The sequence below is a fragment of the Mesocricetus auratus genome, unplaced genomic scaffold (genome assembly GCF_017639785.1).
Source record: "Mesocricetus auratus isolate SY011 unplaced genomic scaffold, BCM_Maur_2.0 Super-Scaffold_100025, whole genome shotgun sequence".
Classification (NCBI taxonomy): domain Eukaryota; kingdom Metazoa; phylum Chordata; class Mammalia; order Rodentia; family Cricetidae; genus Mesocricetus; species Mesocricetus auratus.
In genome coordinates, this window is record NW_024429206.1 from 4,728,475 (window position 1) to 4,756,424 (window position 27,950).

Here is a 27,950-nt window from a genome sequence, read left to right on the forward strand (position 1 = left end):
GAAATTGAGATCGGAGGCCTTCAGACGGTGACCTGGCCTGTGCATTGCCCCTTTTGCAGGAGGCTAGGCCTGTCCCTTTCTTTCACACCCTTTGGTGACTGTGCCCTGGCACAGGGCTGTGCCTTCAGGAGGTGAGGAGCTGAGTTCTCGTGGGCACCCTGCCCTGGAGAGGAGGCTTCTGTTGCCCCTGGACAGAGGCTGCGGGAAGTGGTTCTGAGCCTTGGTGTCTCAAACAGCTTGGACTTTGTGAGGAGGTGAGCTTGGGAGTCAGGCCAAAAAGAGCAGGGGTGAAGAGAAGCAACGGGGAGCTCTCAGGGGACACAGAGCCCAGGCTTCTGAGGTACAAGTTAGTGGCCCCTGGAAGCTGGTTCTGCCTGCTGGTCGAGAACACCCTCACCTGTGCAGCAGGACGGACAGAAGGAGCAGGCATCCCAGCAGCCACTCTCATGGGTCTGTTTGGAGGCATGAACCCTGTTCAACAAACTTCTTCAATCCCTAGGGCACTCACAGCCTGTCCCAGGAAGCAGATCTACCAGTTCAAGGGGGCTTTTTGTGGGTGACTAGAAAGTAACTATCTGACACGATCATTTGTTTTTAAGTTTCCCAGCAATTTCACAGAGGTCTCTGACAGACCCTCTACCTTTAAGGGCCTTTTCGGATCATCCTTGCCATGTCTGGCCGGGCCAGGATTCATGCTCAAGGCAGAAGCCAATCCCTGAGGATCTCACAGCCTGAGGCACCCGGAGCAGCTGCCCATGGCCCCGTAATGTCTCTCATTTCTTTTTAAAGTTGTATGGGACACCCTACCAGGCTGTCAGGATGGGTGGGAGAAGGCTGACTCAACTCTCTCTGGAACATTTGTATTTTCAACCTGGAGTCCCGCAGAGCAGTGGTTCTCAACTTTCCTAACAATGTGCAACTTCAATTCACCTGCTCATGTCGTGGTGGCTCCCTGCCCCCAACCACACGATACTAATTTCCTTGCTACTTCATAGCTGTAATTTTCCTGCTGTTATGAACCCTACTGTAAATATCTGAAGTGCAGGATGGTCTCAGACCCATGAAAGGGTCCTCTGACCACCCTCCCCCTTTAAGTGGTCGCGACCCACAGGTTGAGAACGGCTACTGCAGCTTTTTGTTTTTATAACTGCCTTGACTTCAGCCAAGATTCTTACTGAAGGCAGAGCCTGTCTTTACCACTTGTGACTCTGACCTGTGGCGTGACCAGTTCTCTTCTAGCCAATGTCCACTTAGCCTTTGTGAACGGTCATAGCTGCTGGCGAGGTCTCTTTGGCGACTGTCAATGGGTGCTATACTACCTAACCATCCGGGCTTCTGGTCCCTTCTAATCAATTTTTCTGCCCTGAACTTCAACCCCCTTCGCTAGACTTCAGTCTCAGTTTCTGACTTTTGACTCATAGCTCAGAGGTGACTCTGAAGTCAACATCAACTGCTTCTCCATCTGGCCCCCTCAAGCTCCCTTAATGGCACCTCTGCTCTCCACCCCACAGAGAAAGCCTAGACAGAGAGGGTGACCTCACTGCCTGTGTAGGTCCTGTCATCATCTTTCATTTTTAAATTTGTGAAGCAGAGACAGGTTGGCAGGTGGGATCTCCTTGGCAACCTAAGTGGCTGTCCCTAAAGCAAGCATTGCCTACACCGAGGGCCACTTCAGCCCAGACACCCCTGCTTCAGTTCTATTGGCTCCTAACCAACAGGGTTTCGCTAAGTGAAATTCCCCACATCTGTGTGTATTAGCAGGTTGCTCTCCGATGTCTTTCCCCGGTGGCCTCTGCAGAGCCCTGGTTCTCAGCCTCTCTTTCCAGCTGAGCTCTGTACCCATGACCTCCACGGAAGCTGCCTCGTCTGACTCCCAGCACCCCCTCCTCGACAAATCTGCAGGCCTCTTGCTTTTCTGGCCTTGAATCTGCCCTCTTGCTGCAGTAGGATCAAGACAGATTCCTTCCCTCTCTCACTGCAGCCCCCGCTGGCTGCCCTTTCCTGGGCTTTCTTCCTTGCAGCAGGCCTCTTCTCCTGATGCCCTGGGGTACTCTAATGGTGATACCAGCCAGCACCCTGGCCTCATGTACTGTCTCATGTGTGGACGAGTGTTCAGGGGCATGCCACCAGGCAGACTCCATTCCTGACTCCATCCTGACCTCCCCACAGATGTCCATGAACACCTTGCCTCCCTACTTCTCCCACATAGCACTCCCACCTCCAGCAAATAAATTCTGTCACACATTTGCTCTGACTAGTGTCTTAGGATTCCTTCCAGACCCTTCTCTCTACTGCCTTTTCCCTTGTGTAACTTTCCAGTTACACTCGACACCTCTCTTTGCATCTTTTTGAAGGAGGATCTCGCTTTGTAGCCCAGGCTGACTTTGAAATTGGGTTGCTCTTGCTTCAACCTGGGCATGGATAGGGCAGCTATCTGTACGAAGCCCCTAAGCTATTTTAAAAATTGACTCCTTATCGCTTCTTGGCCTTTTGGCTAAGATCAAGTGTAGTATCTGTTCTTACCAGTTAATATCTGATATGTCCTCTATCCAAGGATAATATATTAATTGGATTTTTAAAATTAGGTCTTATATCCATTTGGACTTAAGTTTTGTGCATGGTGATAGACATGGATCTATCTGCATTCTTCTACATGCCAGCATCCAGTTATGCCAGCACCATTTGTTGAAGATGCTTTCTTTTTTCCTTGTATACTTTTGGCTTCTTTGTTGAAGATCAGATGTTCATACATGCATGGACTAATATCAGGGTGTTCAATTCGATTCCATTGGTCTATTTTTGTGCCAACACCAAGCTGTTTTCAGGACTACAGCTCTATAATAGAGCTTGAAGTCAGGGATGCTGATGCCTCCAGATGTTGCTTTGTTGAATAAGGTTGTTTTGGCTACCCCTGGGTCTTTTGTTTTTCCGTACAAATTGATTATTGTTCTTTCAAGGTCTGTAAAGAATTGTGCTGGTATTTTAATGGGAATTGCATTGGCAGGATTGCCATTTTTACTACATTGATCCTACCTATACAAGAGCATGGGAAATCTTTCCATTTTCTGATGTCTTCTTTAATTTCTTTCTTTAAAGACTCAAAGTTCTTGCGATACAGGTCTTTCACTTGTTTAGTTAGTGTTACCCCAAGGTATTTTATGTTGATTGTGGCAATTGTAAAGGGTGATGTTTCTCTGATTTCTCAGCCCTTTTATTGCCTGTATATAGTAGGGCTACTGATTTTCTTGAGTTGATCTTGTATCCTGCCACTTTGCTGAAAGTATCAGCTGTAGGAGTTCCCTGGTAGAGTTTTTTGGATCACTTATGTAAACTATCATATCATCTGCAAATAGTGAAATTTTGACTTCTTCTTTCCAATTTGTATCCCCTTGATCTCCTTTTGTTGTCGTATTGCTCTAGCTAGAACTTCAAGTACAATATTGAAAAAGTATGGAGAGAGTGGATAGCCTTGTCTTGTTCCTGATTTTAGCAGAATCAAGTTGAGTTTCTGTCCATTTAGTTTAATGTTGGCTGTTGGTTTGCTGTATATAGCTTTTATTATGTTTAGGTATGTTCCTGTTATCCCAGATTTCTCCAAGACCTTTGTCATGAAGGGGCATTGGATTTTGTCAAGGCTTTTTCAGCATCCAGTGAGATGATCATGTGATTTTTGTTTCTCAGCTTGTTTATATGGTGGATTACATTGATGGATTTTCATATGCTGAACCATCCCTGCATCCCTGGGATGAAACCTACTTTATCGTGGTGAATGTTTGTTTTGATGGAATTAGGAGTTGGAATAGGAGTTTGCTCCATTCATTCCATTAATGGACCTGGTATTGCAGTACCTCCAGGATTGGTGCACAAAAAAAATGATTCCTTAGTAGAATTTGGGTGTTTTGAAAAGTAGGACTTAATTATAGCTTTTGGGTAAGGACTGAATACAAGGAACACGGCTCCTCATTTCTGTTCCCATGCACATGCAGGCCTCTGCAAGACGGGGAGGCTCACAGCCACCCCGAGCCAGGCCACCACATCAGGAAGTCCAGCTACAGTCACCAGGAGCCGGGCCACCACGGTCAGGAGCCCAGCTACAGTCACCAGGAGCTGGGCCACCACGGTCAGGAGCCCAGCTACAGTCACCAGGAGCTGGGCCACCACGGTCAGGAGCCCAGCTACAGTCACCAGGAGCTGGGCCACCACGGTCAGGAGCCCAGCTACAGTCACCAGGAGCTGGGCCACCACGGTCAGGAGCCCAGCTACAGTCACCAGGAGCTGGGCCACCACGGTCAGGAGCCCAGCTACAGTCACCAGGAGCTGGGCCACCACGGTCAGGAGCCCAGCTACAGTCACCAGGAGCTGGGCCACCACGGTCAGGAGCCCAGCTACAGTCACCAGGAGCTGGGCCACCACGGTCAGGAGCCCAGCTACAGTCACCAGGAGCTGGGCCACCACGGTCAGGAGCCCAGCTACAGTCACCAGGAGCTGGGCCACCACGGTCAGGAGCCCAGCTACAGTCACCAGGAGCTGGGCCACCACGGTCAGGAGCCCAGCTACAGTCACCAGGAGCTGGGCCACCACGGTCAGGAGCCCAGCTACAGCCACCACAGGCTTGTGTCAGGCCCTCACCGCCCACAGCCCAGTCCCCACAGCTCCGTGTCCAGCCATCCCAGCCTGGAGCTTTGTCACCAGAACCCCAGGCCCAGCCGCCAACTATGACTTGGGCCCAAAAACTCAAATCCCAGCCCTCCCAGCGACAGGCCTCCCAGTCACAACAGCCCTACATCTGGCCATCCCTGCCTGGAGCTCAGCTGCCACAGCCCCAGGACCCATTACCTCAGCCACAGGAGGAAGTCCAAGTGGTTGCATCACAGGAACCTAGAGGAGCAGAAGGCAGACTCCCACCTCTAGGTGAGGGGGCAGAGGGAGGTGATGGGGACAAAGGTGTCTCATGCATGGAGATAGCCACAATGGCATATTTCTGGGTGGCTGTCCTCAGTAGTCCCACAGTGACTGGCAGGATGAGTCATTCTCTTCACAGTTTAAAAGCCAATGAAGTAGAAATGGCTGCTGTTGTCTGACGGGCAATGTCACCGTCTTGCAACTTAGATGGGGTTAGCTTGTGAAAACATCCATATTCTAAGCTGCTACACGGCAAAGCTTGAGCAGCCAGCCATCTCAGTGTTGTCCTCCTTGTAGCATCTTTGGGGACCAGTGTGCAGGTCACAGGGAGCCAGAGGCCTTGGCTGCTGTCCCCCGCCAAGAGTGTGTGTGGCTCGCACAGTTGGTCTCTGGACCAGCTCTCCATTTTTGTTCCCATAGCAAAGCATCTTGAGATGCAGATGACCATCTTTTATTACTTAATGTATCTTTCTTATCTATCTTTGTACCGTGTGTGTGTGTGTGTGTGTGTGTGTGTGTGTGTTGTACATGGAGGCCAGAGGTTAATGTTGGCTGCTTTGCTGTATTTTTTTTTCAGGCAAGGTCTTTCACTAATCCCAGAGCTTTCCATCTCTGCTAGACTTGCTGGCCAGAAAGCCCCTGGGGTTCTCCTGTGTCCATTTCCCCAGTGCTGGGAATATAGGCACGTGTCACCAGTACACAGCTTTTTACATAGGTGCTACAGTTCTGAACTTGGGTCCTTACATTTACATGGTAGACACTTTACCAACTGCCATTGTTATGTGTGCATCTGCATATGAATGTGGGTGTCTGTGCCACCATGCTTGTGTTGGAGGTCTGTGTCACCATGCCTGGCCAACATTTTAAATCTTAATATATATACATACATATATACATAAATGAGCCATGTACTGTGGCTGTAATCACAGCCCTTGGGAGCTTGAGGCAGGGGGATCAAAAGACTTAGATCATCATGAGCTACGAGGAAGAAACCTGTCTCAAAAACCAAGCAAGAAGTGAGAGAAAGGCATTAGTAAATATTGTCTTCACCAATAAGAACCCCCAGAACCCATGAAATGCAGATGTAAATTTGAATTCATAAAACGGAAATCCCCATGTCTATCACCCCATGGCACTTTGCTAGGGCTGTGATCAATTCTTTGGAAAGTGTGTGGTGTGTGGTGGGGCTGTTTCCTGTCACTTCGCGAGGACGGGTCTGCACACTGGGTATCCAGGAACTCGTTGCGTTGACACATGTGAAGTGTTTCCTATGGAAGAAGTGCCGACTCCAGTGCCGGACAGGATTCACACTTCCAGGAGTGGTGACTTTTGAGCTATGACACGTCTGTAACCTGAGTCATGGGCACCCTTAGCCATTGAGGACACAGTCCATGGAAAGTCTTTTACAGTTCACTACTGTGCACTGTTACTCAGAACTAGTCATTGCTGAATAAATATTTAAAACTCTATACACCTGAGTGTAATAAAAATGGGATGAATTCCCATGCCCATTGCCCTTTGTAGAAAAAAGTAATCAGTCCATTTGTATGAAAAGCCTAAATTTTTAAACCTTTGGTTGGCACATTCCAGTATCCACAAGAGGGCAGTGTGGTACCCAGACCACTGTCTCACACATCCCATAATGAATGACTGATGAGAGCAGGAGCCAACTTCCCAGGGAGCTGCTGTGTAAGCTAGGGAGAGATTCTGGAGAGCTTTTTCATCTTTGACAACCTTGACTGACTTAGCTACTAGCAGACAGTTGACATTGCTGTGATTTTGAAAGGTTTAAAGCTTTATTTGTAAGAATGTGTATACGTGTGGGTGTACCCGTATTTGCGCAGGTGCCAGAAGAGCATATTGGATCTTCTGAAGCTGGAGTTCTAGTCAGTTGTTTAGCTGTCCAGTGTAGGGGCTGGGAACCAAACCTGGGTGTCTGCAGGAGCAGCGAGCAGCATGTGCTCCAATCACCAGGCTGTTTCTTCAGCCTCCTCTTCCCCCATTTTGCTGTGTCTGTGCTGTTTGTATTTGTGCCTGTGTAGAACACCACCGCACAGCAGTATCAAGGGAGCTGACTGAAAGGTCACGTGGAATCTTCCAAGACCTCGTGATAAACACCAGGAAGATGTTGAAACACGTCAAAGATTCAAAGAGAGGTATGACCTGGAAAGAAAGAAAAAAAGGGTGGCCTGGAAAGAGATTCTATAAAACTATTAGTTGTAAATTTTGGCTTAAAAATAGCTAGTGTGACTTACAGCTGGGGAGGAGGCTCAGCAGGAAAAAAAGCTTTCGATGCAAGTCCGAGGACCAGGGCTCACATAAGCAGTATGCAGTAGCGTTTGTGTGTCTGTCATCCCAGCCCTCTTGCAAGATGGAAAATGGAGACGGAAGCCCCCAAAGCTCTCAGGCCAGTTAGCAGGGCATATGCAGCAGTGAGCAACAGACGCTGCCTTAAACAAGGTGTAGCGGGTCAGGACCGACACTCACGGCTGTCCTCGACCCTTCCGACGTCAAGCACATGCCTTCTCGCTCTCTCTCGCTCTCTCTCGCTCTCTCTCGCTCTCTCTCGCTCTCTCTCGCTCTCTCTCGCTCTCTCTCGCTCTCTCTCGCTCTCTCTCGCTCTCTCTCGCTCTCTCTCGCTCTCTCTCGCTCTCTCTCGCTCTCTCTCGCTCTCTCTCGCTCTCTCTCGCTCTCTCTCGCTCTCTCTCGCTCTCTCTCGCTCTCTCTCGCTCTCTCTCTCACACACACACACACACACACACTAATAACATGTATTTGACAGTCTGTAAAGCTTTGAGCAGTCACTGTAAACGGGTACCGCGTTCTCGCCGCCACATAGCATTTGAAAGCATCGCTTTCAGATGTGATGGTCTGTTGAGGGGGTCTGGGTGGGTTGTGCGCTTTTCTTTTCCACTTACAGTATCTAAAGCAGTGGTTCTCAACCTTCCTAACCCTGGAGCCCTCGCTAATAGATTCCTCGTGTTGTAGTGACCCCACCCCAACCATAAAATTATTTCATTACTACTTCACAACTTTAATTTGTTACTGTCATGAATGATAATGTTAATATCTGTGTTTTCCAATGGTCTTAGGCAGTCCCCATGAAAGGGCTGTTTGACCCCTAAATTGAAAACCATTGGTCTAAAGAAATGTGCCTTGCTTTCTAGGGACAGAAGGCCAAGTGATAAAGCTACAGACAAACCATTACCAAGTGACCTGTGACTGTAAAATCGCATATAAGTACAATATTGACTACCAACCAGACATAAAGGATATAAATATCCGCACTAATTTACTGCTCAGACATCAGTCTACACTTGGCAAGTGCCATATTTTCGATGGAAACTCATTGCTGTTACCTCGGAGGCTGCAGCATTTGGTTAAGTAATGTTTGAAACTGTTTTATAAGAATCTTCTGAACGATAGTGTCCGGGACGGTGCGGTGGGACTGATAACACATACACCCTGATGCCCAAGTTTGAACGTCGTATGTCTTGAAGTCCCCCGTTTTAGTACCTAAGTAGAAGTTAAGTGGGATTTAAACATAATACAGGCTAAAAGTGCTGATAGAAGTGCTGGGGCCCGGGGGGGGGGGGGAGCGCAGGGCAAGAGGGGGAGGCGGGGCAGGGGGAGGGGGTAGCTCAACCAGCAAAGTGCGGGTGTGCGGGTGTGCGGGTGTGCGGACCTGAATTTGGATCCCTGGCACCCACGTAAAAATGTAGGTGGGCTCAGTGTACACCTGTCTGGGGATGCAGAAATGGGAGGATCCCTGGGGCTGGTTGTAACATCCACTCTATTTAAATTCATGCCCTCCAAAGTTCACTGAGACCTTGCCTCAAACTCCAGGTAGATTTCGATTGGGGAAGACAGAACATTGGTCTTTGGCCTACACACACACACACACACATACACACACACACACACACACACACACGTATACACACACAGGTACGTACACATTATGTATATACACATGTATGTACACACAATACTGACATTTTGTTGTTTCATTAAAAATTTGTCCAAAATAAGTTAGGATAGGGTTCTATTTTCTTTATATATATTTTTAGTTTCCCTTTCAGGTTAAAATTTATATTAATTGGCCAAACCAATTACTTTCAGGAGCTTAAGTTAAAAAAAAGTTTAACTATAGCTGGGCGGTGGTGGCGCATGCCTTTAATCCCAGCACCTGGGAGGCAGAGGCAGGCAGATCTCTGAGTTCGAGGCCGGGCTGGACCGATAGCCTCTGAAACAATACAGTGAAACCCTGTCTCGTAAAAACCAAAAAAAAGTTTAACTATAATATTGTGGTGCTTGATATCTGCAAATTGTATCTTCTGAATATGTGAGAAAAAGTTCCACCTCCATGTGGGGAGTTGAGTGGTGTGCTGACTGTTATTCAGTGGGACCTAGTTTTCTTGAATATCTCCATTTTTTGTTTGCTTTAAAGTATGTGAGGGTGTTCTTGTATGTGTGCAGGTGTGTATATGTATGAGGCCAAAACTGGGGATCTGAACCCAGGTCCTTAGGCTTGCTCAATGAGTGATTTTTCTGACTGAACTGTCTCCTCAGCATCCCCCCTCCTTGTGTTTGAAATCCTTAGGAAATGGAGCTTGTCAGTAAGACTGAAGGTGATGACAAAGTGAGAATCAGGATCCAGCTTTCCAGTGAACTCCACCCCAGTCACCCAGAGTGGCTTCGCTATTACAACATCCTCTTTAGAAGGTGCATGAGACTTTGTCTTCCCCACCCACCATGATCCCTGGGGTGCTCCCCCACCATGGACGTGAACACAGCCACATTCCTTCAACCGTGTGTGCTCTCAAGGCCTCATGTTGTTGAGCAGACAAGGGTCTTCTGGGTAAAATGATATCTGAACCTCAGCTACAATGTGCAAGTTCGGTATCTAGGCCCCAGCATTTGTCCTCCTGCCTATACCCACTTCCTGTGCCTGCCACCTGTCTGGAAAGAGGAACAGACATCCACACTGTGTGTCCACCCCATGTATCTCTGGAGTGTGTATGCGTTCTGTTCTGCACTCACTATAATGGCTAAATATGCGAAGGATCATTTGGGCCGTGGAATCTGCAAGATGTTTTAGTTCAGAATTGTGAGCAAAGGATGTTTGAGGCCAAGTTTAAGGCCAAGCTTGAGACTCCCTGCTTAGTTCCCCCTCTCGTGCCCCCCCTTGAGGCTCCCCTTGGGCCCCACTTCATGTGTCTTACTTAATGCTCTGTGTTCATTGTTCAAACAAGGTCATGATAGTTTTCCTGATGTGTCTTTGTGTGTGTGTGTGTGTGTGTGTGCACACGCGTTTGCGCACTATAGGTCACACTTGGGATCCTCTCCACAAACCCACTCTTCTCCTTCTAGAACGCTGAAGCTGATGGACTTGGAGCAGAGCGATTCCAGTCTCAGAAAACTCAAAGATGAGCTTATGGCGTCAAGGTTTGAGGAAAATGGGGAGGAGGGGTAAATCGGTGTCTACAGATTTAATTAGGAAATCTCCTTTGAGGCCACTACTCTGAGTTGAAGTGGTGTGCAGTTTTTTTATTTTTTTATTCTTTTACTAATTCCTTGTGGATTTCACATCCTGCCTTCCAATCCCACTTAACTCCCTCCTCCCCAAAACAAAACAAAATGTAAAGGGGGGGGAAACAAAAACAAAAACCAAAGACCGAACATAACAACAAAAGAATCTCATGGAAGCTGTAGTGTGGCCAGTTGAGTCATATAGTTTACTCCTTGATATATTCATCTTTACTTGAAAGTGTTCATTGCCACGAGTCATTGGTCTGGCTCAAGATCTCTGGCTTCTGCTCTACCCCTTGTAATGGACTCTTATTGGGGCTCTTTTTGGATATACTGTTTTGAATCTGTAGATTCATCCCCTTCATGTGCTCATAGATGAGGTGAATGCTGAGGTGGGCCAGCTTGCAGGCCTGGTTCTGGGCCTTGGGTGGTGGCTGGCTTGGTCAGCCCTCCAGCTCTCCATCACTGTCACTACTCAGGTAGGCTCTCCAGCACTGCCTCTAGCTCACCCAATACAGCCTGCAGCAAGGAGTGGGATTTTTAAAGAGACACCCATGGATTATGAGCAGCGAAGATTCGCACTGTCAGCCTTGGACTACGGATGAACTCCCTGTCTGCCCCCCCCCAAAAATTACAAAATTCAGTTTAAGGTGAAAAGGTTGTCATTAAAAGCAATCCCAGCGTTCAAGGTGCTTAGGCAGGCTGAGGTGGTAGTGCATGCCTTTGGTCCCATCTCTGAGGAGGCAGAGGCAGGTGGAGCTCTGTGGTTTCAAGACCAGCCTGGTCTATAGATCTAGTTCCAGGACAGCCAGGACTGTTTCACAGAGAAACCCTATCTCAAAAAACCCACCAACAACAAAACAATGACATCTAGCTTGACACTTTAAGTGATGTGGTTGGTAAGTACAGTTTAACAAAGGCCACGGACCACCCATGACTGACCTCCCTTTGATGGTCCTTCTAAAGATCAGTAGTACCTGGTAACAAGGAACTTAAAGCAATTCCCGTGTGACTGGCACTGGCCCTGCCCCAGTTCTGACAAGGAATGCTGGGAGTGGTCTCTGTGTAAAGATTCTCTTTGCAGAATGGATATCCAGCGCAGCTACAACACCTCCATCCTACCATATGAGAACAGGCTGACCCTGTGTGCTGATGTGACTCACAGACTGCTCCAGGTGAAAACTGTGTACGACCTCATATTTGAGAAGAGGGAGAAAGGCGTGAGGAATCTACGGAAACAAATCTCTGAAGAGGTAGTGGGATCCATTGTTTGCACTAAGTAAGTGCATTTTAGACACCTACCAATTGCTCTGGCCACCTCTTTAGTCTGTCACAAAAGTTCTTGTCATGTCCAAACAGCACACATTTGTAGTTGGAATTTCCTTCGGGCTGCTAACCAGCTCCCAAATAAAGATAGAGACTTATTAAATATGCATGGCTGGCCTTGGCTTAGGCTTGTCCCACCAGTTCTTTTAATTTAACCTGTTTCTATTCATCTATGTTTTGTCCCAGGGCTTTTTACCTTTCTTTCATCCTGTATGTCCTACTTTACTGCTTCCTCTGTGTCTGTCTGTCTGGCCCCTGGTGTCTCCCTGTCATCTCCTTTTCTACCCCACCCCAGTCTAAATTTCTCCTCTTGCTTACTCTCCCTGCCCAGACGTCCTGCCTATCCCTCCTCCCTCGTTATTGGCCATTCAGCTTTTTATTAGACCAATCAGGTGCTTTAGGCAGGCAAGGTGAAACAGCAGCACATCTATATATACTTAAATAAATGCAACACATCTTTGCATAATTAAACAAATCCAACACATCTTTGCATAGATAAACAAATGAAACACATCTTTACACAGATATTCTGCAACACAACATTTGTGAAGCTCAGGACTAAAGTAGGAAAACGACAAGCAACATGTTACCCTTCTCACTTGGGTACGTGTCTGGTGTCTGTCTCTACGCCCTTGCATGTCTCTGCTTGCTCCTGAGCCTTGATGGTTTTCCTGCTCAAGTTCATCCCTGGTCTAAACTGTTGGTATCTGTTGCTAGATACAGCCCGAGGGCAGCTTCCACCTCTGAAGATGCTTTATCTTCATTTCTCCTTCTATGTCAAAAACTTTTTTTTTAGGAATGTGATCTGAAGATTTTTATTCATTTTTTTGCATTCCAATCCCAGTTTCCCCCTCCCTCCTCTCCTCCAACTAAGCCCCCCCCACCTCCCATCTGCTCCTTGGAGAGGGTAAGGCCTCGCCTAGGAAGTCTACTAAGTCTGTGGCATCATCTCATTGAGGCAGGACCAAGGTATCCTCCGCTGCCCCATGTGTCTAAGCTGAGCAAGGTGTCTCTCCATATAGAATGGGCTCCACTAAGTCAGTTTGTACATTAGAGTTAGATCTTGCACCCACTGCCAGTGGCCTCATATTGTCCCAGCCACACCACTGTCGCCTATATTCAGGGAATCTAGTCCAGTCTTATGCAGGTTTGGGTTAGCTAGCTTGGGTCAGCTGATTCTGTGGGTTTCCCCGTCATGGTCTTGACTCCTTTGTTCATATTATTGCTCTTCCCTCACTTCAATTGTACTCCAGGAGCTCAGCCCAATGGTTGGGTAATTGTGAATTTCTGCATCTGCTTCCATCTGTTTCTAGAAGAGAGGGTTCTATCTTCTCTGGGGTTGTGGATTGTAGACTAAGTATCTTTTGCTTTATGTCTGTTATCACAAACTTAAACTTGATGAGTAAATGCAGTCAAAGAACCAGTGAGAAAAGCAGATCCAAGGGCTTGACTTGCCTGACTTTAAAACCTTATTAGAAAACACAGGAACCCTGATAGGCTGGTGCCAGCAGAGTGATGGGCTGAGCGTCTAAGGCCCTTGTGTTTGACAGGGGTGTGAGTCACTTAAGGACAAGTATAATCTTTTTAATAGTGCACTGGGGGTATCTGCCTCTCCTCCCTACAGAACACACAAAGCTCACTCAAATTTAACTTGGGAACTCAAAGCAGACTTACTTTGTAAAAATATAATTTTATTACAAGCATCTGAACTTTAGATTCAAGCAAAACCCTCCTAGATAAGAAACCAAAAAAGAAAAACAGAAAAATATAGGTAGAGTGTTGTAAGCACCTGTCAAAACATGAAGGCAAATGGACAGGAAGGGAGAAAATGCTAGCAAGTCAGAGTGATACTTGACACTCACGTGAACAGCCAAGAAGCAGTAATTAACAGTCCACTGCAGATGTGGCAAATCAGAGCCAACCACAAGTAAAGTATTACTAGAGTATAAAACCTTAAGATATAAAAAGATTTCTCCAGAAAGCACCTAAAAAGTCTTCCATAGTGACAATGATTTTACTCATGACCCAGAAAACCCACTCAGTTATATAGGTATTTCCAAAGGGAAATGAAGAGCTCGTGCCCACCAAAAGTGGTGCATGGATGACCATAAATTCCATCGCAGCCCAAAACTAAACAAACCTGATGTTTCATATCTTGTCAGTAGATGAGGCATTGTATGACCATACAATGGAATATTCCTTTGAAACAGGAATGCATGACATACCAGTGGTGGTTGTGGCATAAATGACCCTTATGCCAAGCGGAGGAAACCAGTCAGAAATGATTGTGTCTTCTCTGAGTCAGTTTATATGAAATGTGTGACCAGGTCAGTGTATAGAGACAAAGAGCACTGTGACTGCCTTGAGCAGGACTGGGAGATTTGGAGCAAATGAGTAGCCACTTAGGGCCTTGGTGTTCTTTCCTGGGAGATGAGATATGAAGCCATGTCGATGGTCAACTGGTCGACCCTGATATTCTCAAAAAACAAGGACATGATCCTGGAATGGCTGAGCTTGTATAGTATATCAGAATTTGTGATACATTTTTTTCCCTGCATGTCTGTGTGCTGTGAGTGGTCAGAGTTGACCTCTTACCTGGTGATCATCCACCACAGGTACAACAATAAGACCCACAGGATCGATGCTATCGACTGGAAGCAGAGTCCCAGAGACAGGTTTAGAAAGTTTGATGGCAGCATGGTCACCTTCGTAGACTACTACCGGGAGGTGAGGATTCCGATCTTTGAATATTTAAATGGTGAAGCTGCTCATGTTAGGTAAATCTATATTATTTAGATGCCTGAGATATGGATTAATATATCTGTTCTATCTATGGAGATGTGGCCATTTAGTGAGGAGGTCACAGTGTCTCGGAAAAGCAGAAAGGACTGAGCTGGGAAGATGAGGGAGAAGTATGGGGCTCAGGCACCACATTCAGGATGTGTCTGTCAGGAATTGCCACCAGGAAAGGTGTGACAGGAACAGTGTAAGCATCTTCCCCTTCCTTGTACAGTGGGGTGGAAGCCACCCTGAGTCACATTTTATGTACTGGCATGAATCAGATTGCACTGTGATCCAATGGCATCGGGTGGAGTGTATTGTGATATATGCACCATTGAATATATATCACATGTATGTTGCTAGTGTGTGTGATCATGCCCACCACACACATGCATGCATACATGTGCACTCGCACATACACATGCATACGCACATGTGCGCTCGCACACACACATGCATGCACACATGCGCGCTCGCACACACACACATATGCAGAGCATACATGTATCATATGAAATGATGGACCTTCACGATGACACTCTCAGCATCTGCACCATGCGCTCTAATCTTGTAGACACCTGTTATCCTCCTCCCCACCCTCTGTCACCTCATCCTACACTGCCCACCTCTCCTCTCTAGTATTGTATGGATCATATACATGCACCAGGGTCCTTTACCCATGTATCTGTTCATGGATGTGTAAGTTGAATCCATGGCTTGGCTCCATGTTACATATATTTAGAAGACATGAAAGCAAAAGGGGACTTTTGGGGATTGAGGAAGGGGAGAAGGCAGGGGACAGGGTAATGGGAACAAACCAGCAAAGTGTAATTCAGCACATATGCATGAATATGTCATAAGGAACCACTGTCTTTTATTTGTTAACTAAGAGAGAGGGGCAGGCAGGCTGACTGACAGAGGCGGGCTGACAGAGGCGGGCTGACAGAGGCGGGCTGACAGAGGCGGGCTGACAGAGGCGGGCTGACAGAGGCGGGCTGACAGAGGCGGGCTGACAGAGGCGGGCTGACAGAGGCGGGCTGACAGAGGCGGGCTGACAGAGGCGGGCTGACAGAGGCGGGCTGACAGAGGCGGGCTGACAGAGGCGGGCTGACAGAGGCGGGCTGACAGAGGCGGGCTGGCTGGAAAATTTAGTGAGGTGGTAGCTCTGGGGTCAAAGGACGATGGCCTGGATGGGGGTAGGAGAAGAGATGAGACCCATGCAAAGGCACTGGTCTCAGAGAAGGTGGGGACATAGCACAGTCACTGGCTTGGGACAGCACCTTCTGTGGCTTTGGGACGAGGCAGAAGTCATGAGATGCTCTAGAGCATCTGGCTGTGCTGTGGAGAGATGTGAATTCTTCAGCAGAGGTCCCAAGCCTACAGGAATAAGGGTCCCCCAACAGTGGGGTGTCAAGTGGGAGAGCCAGGGATTAAATAAACAAAAGCAGTACCTGAAGCCAGGAGGTCTTGGCATAAGCTGATGTCTTAAGCCAGGCATGTTTATTAAGAACTCCAACTTTATGCACACTGTTTGCAGACAAAGCTGGCAGAGAGAGAGGGACGCTTCAGAAACGGCTGTCCTGGGACAGATAACCACAGCCCAGGGTTAGGAAGAATCGCTACCCAGGAACGGCAAGCAGCCTTGCCTCCGACATCAGACCAGCCTTGCTTGGACTGAAGCTCCCTTTGTCCTTTCATCAGGGCCTCTGAGAAAGTCCTGGGTCTGACCCAAGACTTTCTCACTCAGGGATACCCACACACAGACACATACACAGATAAACAGTAAGTTTTAAATGAATAGCAACAGGCCGTGTTGGGGAAACATATCTCGCAGTGGTACCGTATGCTTTGAAAGTTCATTCTCCCAGCTCAAGGGCTCAGGCACAAGCGCTACCTCAGAAGCCGCTTGTCCAAGGTGAGGGCTCTCCTGCGGCTCACTGATGCACAAGCCAGAACTTGTGGCAAGGCCCTTGTTGGGAGGAAGGGGGCAGCCTCTGCTCTGTTTGTGATGCTGTTTTGGAAATCTTCTTTTCCTGCTGCAAACAGGGCCTAAGTTTAGGAGAGATGGCACAGGAGGGAGTCTGGGGATAGACTTGACATTTAGGAGGACCAAGGCTTTGCCCTCCCTTGCTTGTGTGAGTTTCTTGTGAGTCTCTTGTGCTGGGGCTGGTGTTGTGGTGGGTGAAGTGCCTGACTTTCAAGCGTGAAGGACCTGAGTTTTAATCCCTGGCACCCACTTAGAATCCAGGACTGGCAGTGTCTATAGCCGGCTGCTGGCATGTAGAGGCAGGGCTGCAGACACCTGTAGGCCTTTCCACCTGATCTGTGAGGTCCAGATATAAGAGGGACCTTGTCTCGAGAGATAAGATGGAGAGTAAAGGGGGGGATGGACACTCCGTGTTGATCTCTGACCAATACACACACACACACACACAGGCAAGTACACTAGTCCATATGTATGCAAACACATGTGTACACCACAAACACAGATGTACCATATAAACAGACACATTAAATGCACGCACACACACACACACACACACATGCACAAGACACCACAGAAGAGTCTGTCATCCGTCTCCACACAGGCCTTTGATGACGTGTTTTATGGAGCACTCCCCTTTGGCCACAGATGCTTATAAAGGCCAGCAGGATCTTGCATAACCCATGTAGAGAGAATTTTAAAGTTCCCCATGCATTTCCTTTGGTGGTGGGGGAACTGTGGGTGGTGTGCCTCATGTCCCGTGTGACCCACACTTCTCCTCCTGGGGAGCTGCTGAAGTTTTGTTGACCCCTTGTGTCTCTTGCCTCTGCGGAGCAGCAGTACAACATTCACATAATTGACACGAACCAGCCGCTCTTGGTGAGCTGGGGCAGGTGGAAGAAGGGCCAGACGTCTACACCTCGTGAGCCTGTGTTCCTGGTCCCTCAGCTGTGCTACCTGACAGGTATGGCCTCTGTGTCTCTGGATACCATTATCAACCCTCTTTAAGCATCAGATTTAACCGCAAAGTGGAAGCCCTGGCATTCCACATAATTTTGACTTGTAACTGCATCCTCTGGGGTGGTTGGCTATTCTGTCCCTAGATACCAGCCTTCTGTCATCTCTGGGACCAGCTGAGCCTCACTTGCAGGCTGTAACTTCTGCTGTCTTTTCCCAAAAGGTATAGTGACTGAGGTAGCTAAGAACCATAGCCTTATGGCGCTGTTGACTGACCAAATGAGGATGAACCCGATGAATAGGAGGAACACACTGAACAAGTTTATGAATGGCATCCAGACGTAAGTACCTTCTTTGGTTGCTGCGTGTGAGCCTGTATGTGGCATTTTCCTCGGGTTGAGACCTGTGTGTAGCCTTCTGGCACCTGTGATTCTTCTACTAAAGATGATGATGACTGTGAGCCGGAATGGAAACTCGGGTTTTTAGTCCAGCATTCTGGAGACTGAGATGGGACTTACAAACTTGTGCCCAGCTTGGGCAGCGTGGAGAGACTCTGCCTCAAAACAACTGGAGAGACAGCTCAGATGGTAAGGTGCCTGCTGTGCAAGCACAGGGACCTTATATCCTATGTGAAAAGCCAGGCATAGTGGCACATACCTGTAGCCTCAGTGCTGGGGGACATGGACAGGTGAGTCCCAAGGGCTTGCTGGCCAGCCAGTCTATTTCAAGTGAGGTCCAGGCTCAGGGGGAAGATCCTGCCTCAAAAATAAGAGAGAGCCACAGGGAAAAACCTCCAGTGTTCTAGAATCTACATAGGTGAGCACTCATGCATATGCATGCATGTAACACCTAACAGTGATTACAGACTTGGTCATTTGTAGGTAGAACACCGCTATCTTTCTGACAACTCAACTGTTAGCTTTGGATGAGGGAGAGACTGTGACCTGGAAAAGGTGACATCGTACTGGAGTTCAGGGACTTTGCCTGCAGCATTTTATTGTAGAGGAAGACCTTGAACTCAAGGGAAACTACCCACATTATTTTGTTGCTTGGTAGGAATACTATTGTGATCTTTTTCTTTCAGAAATCCAAACGTACAAGACGAGTTCCTGCCGTGGAGTATGAAGTTTGATGACAACTGTCTGTCTGTGCCAGGAAGAATTCTGAACACAGTACGACTTTTCCAGGATAAGGGATCGGTAAGCCAGGTTAAAGTTGGCTTCAGCTCAAGACACCGAGAGTACAATTGGTCACATTAATAACCATGACTATTGCTTTTTACCACTGCCCTCTTTAAAGAGAGGATGGACATTCAGTAAGAGCATATATGCGCCAAAATGAGCTCTGAACTGCATCTTTAAAGAACTGTGGGCATTGCTGCTGGGAATCTAAGTTCATGTGTTTGGGCTGCTCCCTGGGCCAGGAGGGCTTCCCAGAGCCCCAGAGCATCAGTGTAGGGTCAGAAGGGCTAGCATGTCAGGATGGAAGCTGAACAAAGGAAATAGGTTTGATTGGCTAGAGTGGGAAGGCGCAAGAGATGGGTTGGCGCCTGTCTCATCTGCCTGTCTCCACCAGGCTTTGGCTTGTCTATGTAGGAGACTAGGGTCATCTGGTACTGATAGGTGCAAGGAAACACTTGCTACCTGAGTTAGAGGCCCAGTTTCCCTCACCTGCATCTTAAATACCAAATCCACTCCATATTTGAGATGGGAATCATGAGGTGGAGTCAGGGAATCTTACAGCTCAATGGCAGCATTGACCCATGCTTTCACAAGGAAAAACAGAAAATGGACATGCTAAGGTGTTGGTAGGAAACAGCAAGGTTACACAGCAGGAAGGAACCAGATGATATCAGTGGGCCATTTTGTTCTCTCTGTCTTACTCCTTTCTAGTATATGGTCAATCCGAAACTACAGAACTGGCTGAACGACTCAAGGAGCATAGCCTTACTTAGACCAAAGCCCTTGAAGCGCTGGGTGGTCCTTCACACCGAGAACTGCTCCAAGGAGGCCAACCTGCTAGTGAGCAAACTCAGGGCAGTCACAGACACCATGCATATAACGGTGGCGCAGGCAGCCATGTAAGTGGGAACTGGGGTGTGCGCGCTGGTCTGAACCAGTTGGTGACTCTCAGAAGCCGAATTGCCAGAATATTACTTTGTGGGAATCATGTTTTCCTCTTTAGAGCTTTGCTTATTTTTGATCCAAAAAGAAATCTTAGAATAGGTACTTTTAAAAAATGACTTTTATTTGGAAAAGACAAACAATAGTCATTTCATGTGGTTACTTAAAAACTTTTATTTTTGTTGGGTGTCTGTCAATCGCTGGGTACCTGGGAGCACTCCTCTGCTGAGCCTGCTCAGGCTGCTCCATGTCCTCCTCTCTCCTGTCAGTTTACCCCCTCCATTGTTGCAGCCCAGTGGTGACTTCCAAGCTGGTGGTGGTCCCGAGATGTTCTTATTTTGATTTCTTAAGATTTTTTTATTACATTTACTCATTTACTTAGTTTTGGGGCTAGGGGAAGCACACATGCCACGGCATGTGTGTGTGGAGGCTGGAGGTCATCTTGCAGGAGCTGGCTCCCAACTTTTAGCATGAGGAGGGGTGCAGGGACTGAATTCTGACCTTCGGGTTTATCACCAAACACTCGCCACCACCACCCCCTTTTAAAGACTTGTACTAAGTGAGATGCCTACCTTAGCATTTTATGTGTCTGGCTCTCTCTTTCATGCACTGTTGAGGTTTCCCTGGTTGCCACCTTTCTAAAAAGACAGTATGATTGTCTTCCAGGTATAAATTCAAGGAGGGCCCTGGCTCCTTTAGGCAAATGTTACAGAAACATGTTTCAGAAGATACGCAGATGGTGAGTGGCCGAGCCACGTGCAGTCTCCACAGTTCTAAAGTGGCAGCTTGCATGTATTTTTACTTAAACTATGTGTCATGTGTCTGTGTGTGTGTGCGCATGTTAGTGTAGTTACCCATGGAGATCGGAAGAGGGCCTCTGTCTATCGTATGGGTTCATGACTGTGCTTGCATATAAACAAGCATGCTCACACATACAAATTAAATTAATATATATTTTTAGAAATATGGATTCATAGATAGGTCACATGGGAACCAATCTGTTTAACAGACTCTGGAGCTATGTAAGTTATGGGGTGTCCACAACCCCAAGTCTACTTGCTTAGTGATAAACTGAGGTAATAGTATCTATCCCAGTGGTTTACTGTAAGAATTATCGGAGACAAGGAAGGCACATGGCTGGTGCCCTGCACATGGATGGTCTTGTGTGTGGCCAAGGTACCTAAGCCTGGTGGAATGACCCAGCTTCCTTATCCCACCTTGAAATAAAACAAAAATGATGTCATGGTGATTTCTTAGACATTGAATAACCAGAATAAAGGGGTTTGTGACTTTTTATTTTTTTAAAGTCATGGACCCACACAATCAAATTGTTCCATCTTTTTCTTCCCTGTGGCTTCATGGGAGTTGGGGTTGGGATTGGAGGCAGGGGTGTGCTTTGTGCTGTAATTCAAGATGTTCCTCCCACCTAGAGGTGGTGTTGGCTTACTCCACAGCCAACATCTACACCTGGAGATGGTTTTCATTTGCTGTGCTGCTGTGTCGCAGTTAAAATGCCTCTTTGTCTTCCTCGGAGGTGGTGTGTGTGCTGCCCAACAACGACAAGCAGAGATACGAGGAGATAAAAACCTTCCTGTGCATCGAGAACCCCATCCCCAGCCAGTGTGTGGTGGCGTCGACCCTGCGCACTGACAGGAACCTCTTCACCATAGTCACCAAGATCGCCCAGCAGATGAACTGCAAGATGGGAGGAGCGCTCTGGAAGGTGGACACGGGTGTATGTAGAATCCTGTCTCCTTCTGATTGAACACATTTGTAGTGAAACCCAAGTGTCTACCCTTCTCTTGTTTTGTTCTAACCCAACTTACTATCTTTTGTACAAAAACTAAAAATCAAGATGGAGAAGACAATGTTCATTGGAATTGATTGTTTCCATGACATTGTGAACCGGCAGAAGTCGATTGCAGCATTGGTGGCGAGCACCAAGGAAGACTTAACCAGGTGAGGGAGGGAGCCCCAGGGTAGGCCCTGAGTTAGCAGCCTCCAGAAGCCCGTGGGAGGGATGGAACTGGCTCCTCTCTTAGACCAGTGGTTCTCCACCTTCCTGAGGCTGCGACCCTTGAATACAGTTCATGTTGTGGTGACCCCCAACCATAAAATGTTCATTGCCTCTTCTTAACTATAATTTTTCTACTGTAATCATAATGTAAATATCTGATATGCAGGATATCTGATATGTGACCTCTATGAGAGGGTTGTTTAAGCTCCCCCTCAGGGGTCATGACCCCAGGTTGGCAACCACTGCTCTAGACCATCTGGGAAGTTGGGCATTAATTTGTGTTCTTCTAACTTTGTGATGGACTTATCTTCCCCCAGCTTTCCCAGTGTTTGGGTGGATCCCTTTATTTTCTTTACTGTCCACCAGAAACAAAAGTGGTAGCTGTGCCAGGCATGATGGCATACCACCCCCACAGCAGACCAAAGCAGGAGGATAGAAAGTTCAAGGTCAACCTTAACTACTTGACACGATCATGGCTCCAAATAATTTTTTTAAAAAAGCCTGTCAACTGACAGCAAGATCTGTTCCTGTTTGTTTAGGGGTGGGAAACTGGCACCCCATGGCTGATGCCATGCTCTCTAGCCCTTGATTTCAACCCAGTAATGTTCTTTGGCTCTGAGGTGTCATTGTAATTAGAAAATAACATGCTGCTGGAAGGAATAGTGTTTATGCACATGTGTGCATATGTACTTTGTGCACACGCGCATACACACACACACACACACACAGAGGTGCGTGTGGAGGTTGGATGTTGATGTCTTCCTCCAATGCTCTTTTTTTTGCATCAGCATCTCTCACTGAATCTGGAGCTCATTGACTGGAGTGGGTTGGGCTGGTCAATGAACTCCAGGAAACTTCCTGTCTCCACTGCCCCAATATTTAGATTATAAGCAGGTTTTCATCATGCCTGCCTTTTTTATGTGGGTGCTGGGGATCTGAACTTGGGACCCTTGCACTTTCATGGTAAGCATTTGGTCAACTGTACTATCTTGTCAACCCCAGAGTGGGCTGACAGATAAGGCAGTGAGAATGTCAAGCCAGAAAAAGGTGATTCTGTCTTGGGATCTTAATTACTGACCAGATGACTGATGAGAAATGAATCCATCATTTAATGCCCCGGGACCAGATGTGCCCACTCCCGGTAAGGGAGTAGAAGTTAAAAGCCATGGGTGGCTTGAAGGATGCAGAAGTTATCACAGTGGCTGCATTGTCCCACAGCAAGTTAATGTTTTCAAGCTGTTTGTATGTGTTCCACCGCTACCCCTAAAATGCCCAGATCAGCATGCAAAATCCTTCACTGGATCTTGTTTCTGATGGTGACATTGGCCAGGAGGAGGTGGTTGTGGATTATTTCAGAATCCAAATGGCAAAACAAAGTTTGAGACTGATCAATTTCTCTGCAAAACAGGTGGCATTCCCAGTGTCTCTTCCAGGATGCAGGAGAGGAGATTGTCAATGATCTGCACAGCTGCCTGCAAGGTTGGTGCCCAAAAAGACTGTTGAACCAACTCCCTGCTGGCGTTCTCCACAAGTGGACACAAGCTGCTAGTTATGACTGAAAGTGCGTGCGTGTGTGCGTGCGCCAGAAGACAACTGTGGGTGTCATTCCTCAGGCACCACCCACCTTGCTTTTTTTACTGACCTGGAGTTCGTGGTTAGGTTAGGCTGGCTGGCTAGGGATATCCAGGGAATCATCCCATCTCCATCTTCCTAGCTCTAGGATTTACAAGCATACCCCATCATGTCTGACAGTTGTACATGACCTCTGGGGATGGATCAAACTCATGTCCTCAAAGCATTTTTACTGGCTGAGCTATCTCCCTAGCCAGTGTGTGTCAAGGATGGGGAGGGCAAGGGTAAGGGTGAGGTAGGGGTTGGCTCCAGGGAAAGGCCAGCAGCCCACCAGGTGGAGTCTCCCCGCCTTATACCTGTCTGTCTCAAAACTTCAGCCAAGATGAGTGTCGAGAACCCTCAGGCTAGCCTGAGGCTGTAGATGATGAAGTTCCAGGAAGCTAAGGCACTTGAAAGGTCAATCTAAAAGTTGTTAGAGAAGCAGAAGTCAACCCTCCTGCTCAGTGTGTTTACCGGCTTTCTCCCACTCCTGTTCAGCTGCCCTGGATTCCTGGGTCACAAATGAGAAAAAGAAACCACAGACTGTGGTGGTTTATAGGGATGGAGTTGGGGATGGCCAGCTACAGGACCTGCTGGGAGAGGAGGTTCGGCAGTTCCAGAAGTTCTTTGGTTCTAGGTGGGTGTGAACCCCGGTGAGTAGATGGTGGTGGCCTCTGTACTTTAGACTCGGAGAAAAATCTGTTCTGCAACCAGCACAGTGAAAAGAACCTGGTGCAGACACAGGTTTAGTGCAGAAAACATGGCCCCTCATGTTTTTAACTTTCCTCCTGGAGCCAGAAGATTGTGTGTCTCCTCTGAGAATTTTTTTCCCTATTGCCTTTCATGTCCTGGTCATCAGACATTGTCTCCTCCTCCAGTAACCTCTTCCCTTCTCATTCTTTTCCCTTTTCTTCCTCCCTCTCCCCCTCCCCCTTCTCCTTCTCCCCCCTCCTCATCTTCCTCCTCCTGTGGTTTTCCTCTTCCTCTTGCAGTACTAGGCCCTGAACACAAGAGCCTCATATCCACTAGGCAAGCAGCAGGTGTTGAACTTCTGATCCTCCTACCTTGGCCTCCCCCGCAGGTGGGACCCCAGGCCTCCACCACCATGCCTGGTTTCTGTTCCAGTGTTGGGGCATTTGTTCCTTTTAGAGATCATAGATGTCCATGCATAGTCACTTCCTTCTTCTGCTAAAGTCTCTGATCTAGACAGCCTGTCCTGCTGTGTTCTCTGTCCACATCCATGAGGCCTGTTGTCTGGGATAACTGCAAAATGCCCCTGAGGTTCTGTGGGAGGAAACTTTCCCCTCTGATGTGGGGGACTGAGTAGATATTGCTGCCTGGGTGGGGGCCAGACTATGTGGAGTGGCCCCCCACCACCTTGGGTTCCCTCTGATCCTACCTGAGCATATGATGTCCCCCCCCACATCTGCTCTGAGGGGAGGCTGATTTATAGAATGGCACTTTTGTCCTCTTTTCAAAGCATCAAACTAACGTTCATCGTGGTGAAGAAACGGATCAATACCAGGTTTTTTGTTGAACATAATAAAAAAGTCATGAATCCACCTCCGGGGACTGTTGTTGACCAAGTGGTGACCAGGGAGGAGTGGTAAGCCAGCTCTCCATTGCTTCGGCAGAATCACCCAAGTTTTCAGTTGGCAGCTGCGGCAGCTGCCCCTGTCCCTGCCCCATGCTGATTTCTGATGTCTTTGAACAAGTAGTCTGTCTTAGTCAGGGTCACTGTTGCTCTGGTGAAACCCCATGACCAACCCCATGACAAGTTGGGGAGGAAAAGGGTAATTTAACTTACACTTTCACATTGCTGTTCATCACCAAAAGGAAGTCAGGACAGGAACTCAAGCAGGGCAGGAACCTGGAGGCAGCAAGGCAGCTGTGTGTCGTGTGTGTGTGTGTGTGTGTGTGTGTGTGTGTCTGTCTGTCTGTCTGTCTGTGTGTCGTGTGTGTGTCTGTCTGTCTGTCTCTGTGTCGTGTGTGTCTGTCTGTCTGTGTGTCGTGTGTGTCTGTCTGTCTGTGCGTCATCTGTGTGTGTGTCTGTCTGTGTGTGTGTCTGTCTGTGTGTGTGTCTGTCTGTGTGTGTGTCTGTCTGTGTGTGTCTGTCTGTGTGTGTGTGTCTGTCTGTTTGTGTGTGTCTGTCTGTTTGTGTGTGTCTGTCTGTTGTGTGTGTCTGTCTGTTGTGTGTGTCTGTCTGTTGTGTGTGTCTGTCTGTTGTGTGTGTCTGTCTGTTGTGTGTGTCTGTCTGTTGTGTGTGTCTGTCTGTTGTGTGTGTCTGTCTGTTGTGTGCGTGTCGTGTGTGCGTGTCGTGTGTGCGTGTCGTGTGTGCGTGTCGTGTGTGCGTGTCGTGTGTGCGTGTCGTGTGTGCGTGTCGTGTGTGCGTGTCGTGTGTGCGTGTCGTGTGTGCGTGTCGTGTGTGCGTGTCGTGTGTGCGTGTCGTGTGTGCGTGTCGTGTGTGCGTGTCGTGTGTGCGTGTCGTGTGTGCGTGTCGTGTGTGCGTGTCGTGTGTGCGTGTCGTGTGTGCGTGTCGTGTGTGCGTGTCGTGTGTGCGTGTCGTGTGTGCGTGTGTGTGTGTGCATGCATGCCTGGCTGCATGCGTGCGTCTGTCTGTGTCTCTCTCCCTCTCTGTGGGCAGGCTTTGAGCGGAGGCTATGGAGGAGCGCTGCTTACTGTCTTGCCTGCACACTAACTTGGTGGGCAAACTTTCTCAGTTTACATCCTCTCTTCCCGAGCAGTTAGACTGACATAAAACCTAAGCCAGCTCAGTCCTCCTCCTCAATCATTGTTTGAGACTGTGTCTCACTGAATCTGGCTGTCCAGAAAGCCCCAGGGATCCTCTTGTCTCCATTTCAATGTGTGCTGTGCACCCAGGGTTTTTTGTTTTGCTTTGCTTTTTAATATGTGTGCTGTGGACCTGCCCTGGGTCCAAATCCTTTCAAAGCAGGCATTTTATCAACTGATTTGTGAGAATCCCATGGGCATTACTGTGTCAATAGCTTATCCGTCCTCTTCACGGGTTTCTTTATCAAATTGTGTTTTCACCAGATACATGGGTTTCTAAGCTTAAAGGCAGCTCACCCATAAGGGGACTCCCTCACGTTGGTAGCTGAATGGTTTAGTTTCCCATCCCAGTAAGCTGATGTCCATCCACATACTCTCTTCTCTCAGGTATGACTTTTATATAGTGAGTCAGTCTTCAAACAGTGGAACTGTCATGCCCACTCACTATAACGTCATCTATGATACCAAAGGCCTGACTCCCAACCAGGTCCAGTGCTTAACCTACAGACTCTGCCACATGTACTACAATTTGCCGGTGAGCCCCATGCATGTTTAAACTTTGGTTTCCCTTCGTTCTTTAAAACCAAGCAATTTTGAGGCTTCCAGATTGACACCTGTGAAAATGTCAACTTGGGGAAAGCCCCTGCAATGTTTGAGTTGATAGAAGGTTCAGCCAAAGTCTTTTCTGCTTCCTTCCTCCCAAAGGGTGTCATCCGAGTCCCCGCTCCATGCCACTATGCACACAAGCTGGCTTACTTCGTGGGGAAGAACATCCACCAGAAGCCAGCGCCAGCGCTGTCAGACTATCTCTATTACCTTTAAGCCACACAGAAAGTGGTAATGTTGAAACCCACAGCCAACTCATTTTTTTCTTATATTTTTCCTTTCCAAGCTGGGTGCCTTTCCCCCCCTACAGTTTATTTTTGCCCCCCCATTTGAAATAGAAAACGTGTCAGGTTGTGTTGGCATTGTGACATTTGTAACTGGATAGGAATAGCCTTGTGAGTTAGGTAATTGAGATTCTGTTGCTAGCCCTTTGGTGAGGACTTGAAGGGCATTGTGGGGGGAGTCATAAAAAATCCTGATTTAAAAGTCAGCAGCTTAGGGACACATAAGCGTTTCCCCATTATTCCCATAAAGAAAACCAAGAACGCACTCAGCCTTTCTGTCTCCTGGGGACAGAGGCTCCCCAGTCAAACTGTCTCTAAATGACTCCAAAGTTTTCTATAGATAAACTTTTGTTTTCTTATAGTCTTTTGTTTGTTTGCTTGTTTTTAGGAGTTAGGAGCAGGGATTAACTTCGATTACACACCCGAAAAGGGTGGGTGGGTTGGCAAAATTTGTGTTGAGGGTGCAGCTTTTCAATCTGTCTTGTAAGAAATAAAGCTATTCACTTGTGAAAATAAATTGAGAGGGGCTTCTGCCCCAAGTGACACACAAGATAGCTCTGCCTGTGCAGTCAACACCGAGACACTTTTGGGTACACGGGCATCTGATGATCATTGGTGCCAGAGCCCTTATATCTATAAATGTATACACACGTATATGCACACACACACTTGTGATACATGACACTGTATGCAGATAAGAGGGACAGACTAAAAATAGGCTTCTGGGCAAACTTCCCTTTCTGAAGACTGATTTTTGGCTTGATACTTTGCTAGAGAGGTAAAAATTGCTTAGAAGACAAAAGTCACATGTAAAATCTTCCTGAATGTTCCTCGCAAGCACAGTGTGTGCAAATGTCATCTATTCCCCCAACTGACTGTTCAGTAAAGGCATGCATGCAAACATGGTGGCTTTTATTGTGGTGATTGTCAGCTCTGTCGATCTGATGAGAGAAACCCTTGCCTCACTGAGGTAAACGGGAATGCTGCTGTATTGAAGGGGCTGCCTCGTGGCATTGGCACACTTGTCTTCACAAAGT

The 27,950-nt window shown here is 47.7% G+C and overlaps 1 protein-coding gene and 1 non-coding gene across 2 annotated transcripts; both read left to right on the top strand.

Annotated features, from left to right (window-relative positions):
• On the top strand, positions 1-27,814 carry Piwil3 (piwi like RNA-mediated gene silencing 3). The gene is made up of 21 exons (XM_040731543.1): positions 1-254; positions 600-763; positions 3,987-4,911; positions 6,945-7,058; positions 8,070-8,281; positions 9,506-9,627; positions 10,276-10,350; positions 11,519-11,713; positions 14,376-14,487; positions 17,363-17,489; positions 17,706-17,823; positions 18,567-18,681; positions 19,375-19,562; positions 20,272-20,344; positions 21,140-21,340; positions 21,461-21,564; positions 23,031-23,101; positions 23,732-23,870; positions 24,714-24,839; positions 26,411-26,558; positions 26,729-27,814. Exons 2-21 carry the CDS (start codon positions 671-673, stop codon positions 26,843-26,845), a joined length of 3,375 nt encoding a protein of 1,124 aa, XP_040587477.1. The 5' UTR covers positions 1-254; positions 600-670; the 3' UTR covers positions 26,846-27,814.
• LOC121134075 lies at positions 2,475-2,672 on the top strand. Its single transcript, XR_005871105.1, has one exon. It is a non-coding gene; the product is annotated as a U2 spliceosomal RNA (small nuclear RNA).
• Positions 27,815-27,950: the final 136 nt, after the last annotated feature.

Excerpts from the sequence above, each read along its gene's own strand:
- Piwil3 (XM_040731543.1), top strand. The coding sequence starts at position 671 with ATGTCTGGCCGGGCCAGGATTCATGCTCAAGGCAGAAGCCAATCCCTG. Across the intron at positions 10,351-11,518 it reads GATGAGCTTATGGCGTCAAG|AATGGATATCCAGCGCAGCT; the intron begins GTTTGAGGAAAA and ends TTCTCTTTGCAG. Across the intron at positions 21,341-21,460 it reads TCTGGAAGGTGGACACGGGT|ATGGAGAAGACAATGTTCAT; the intron begins GTATGTAGAATC and ends CTAAAAATCAAG.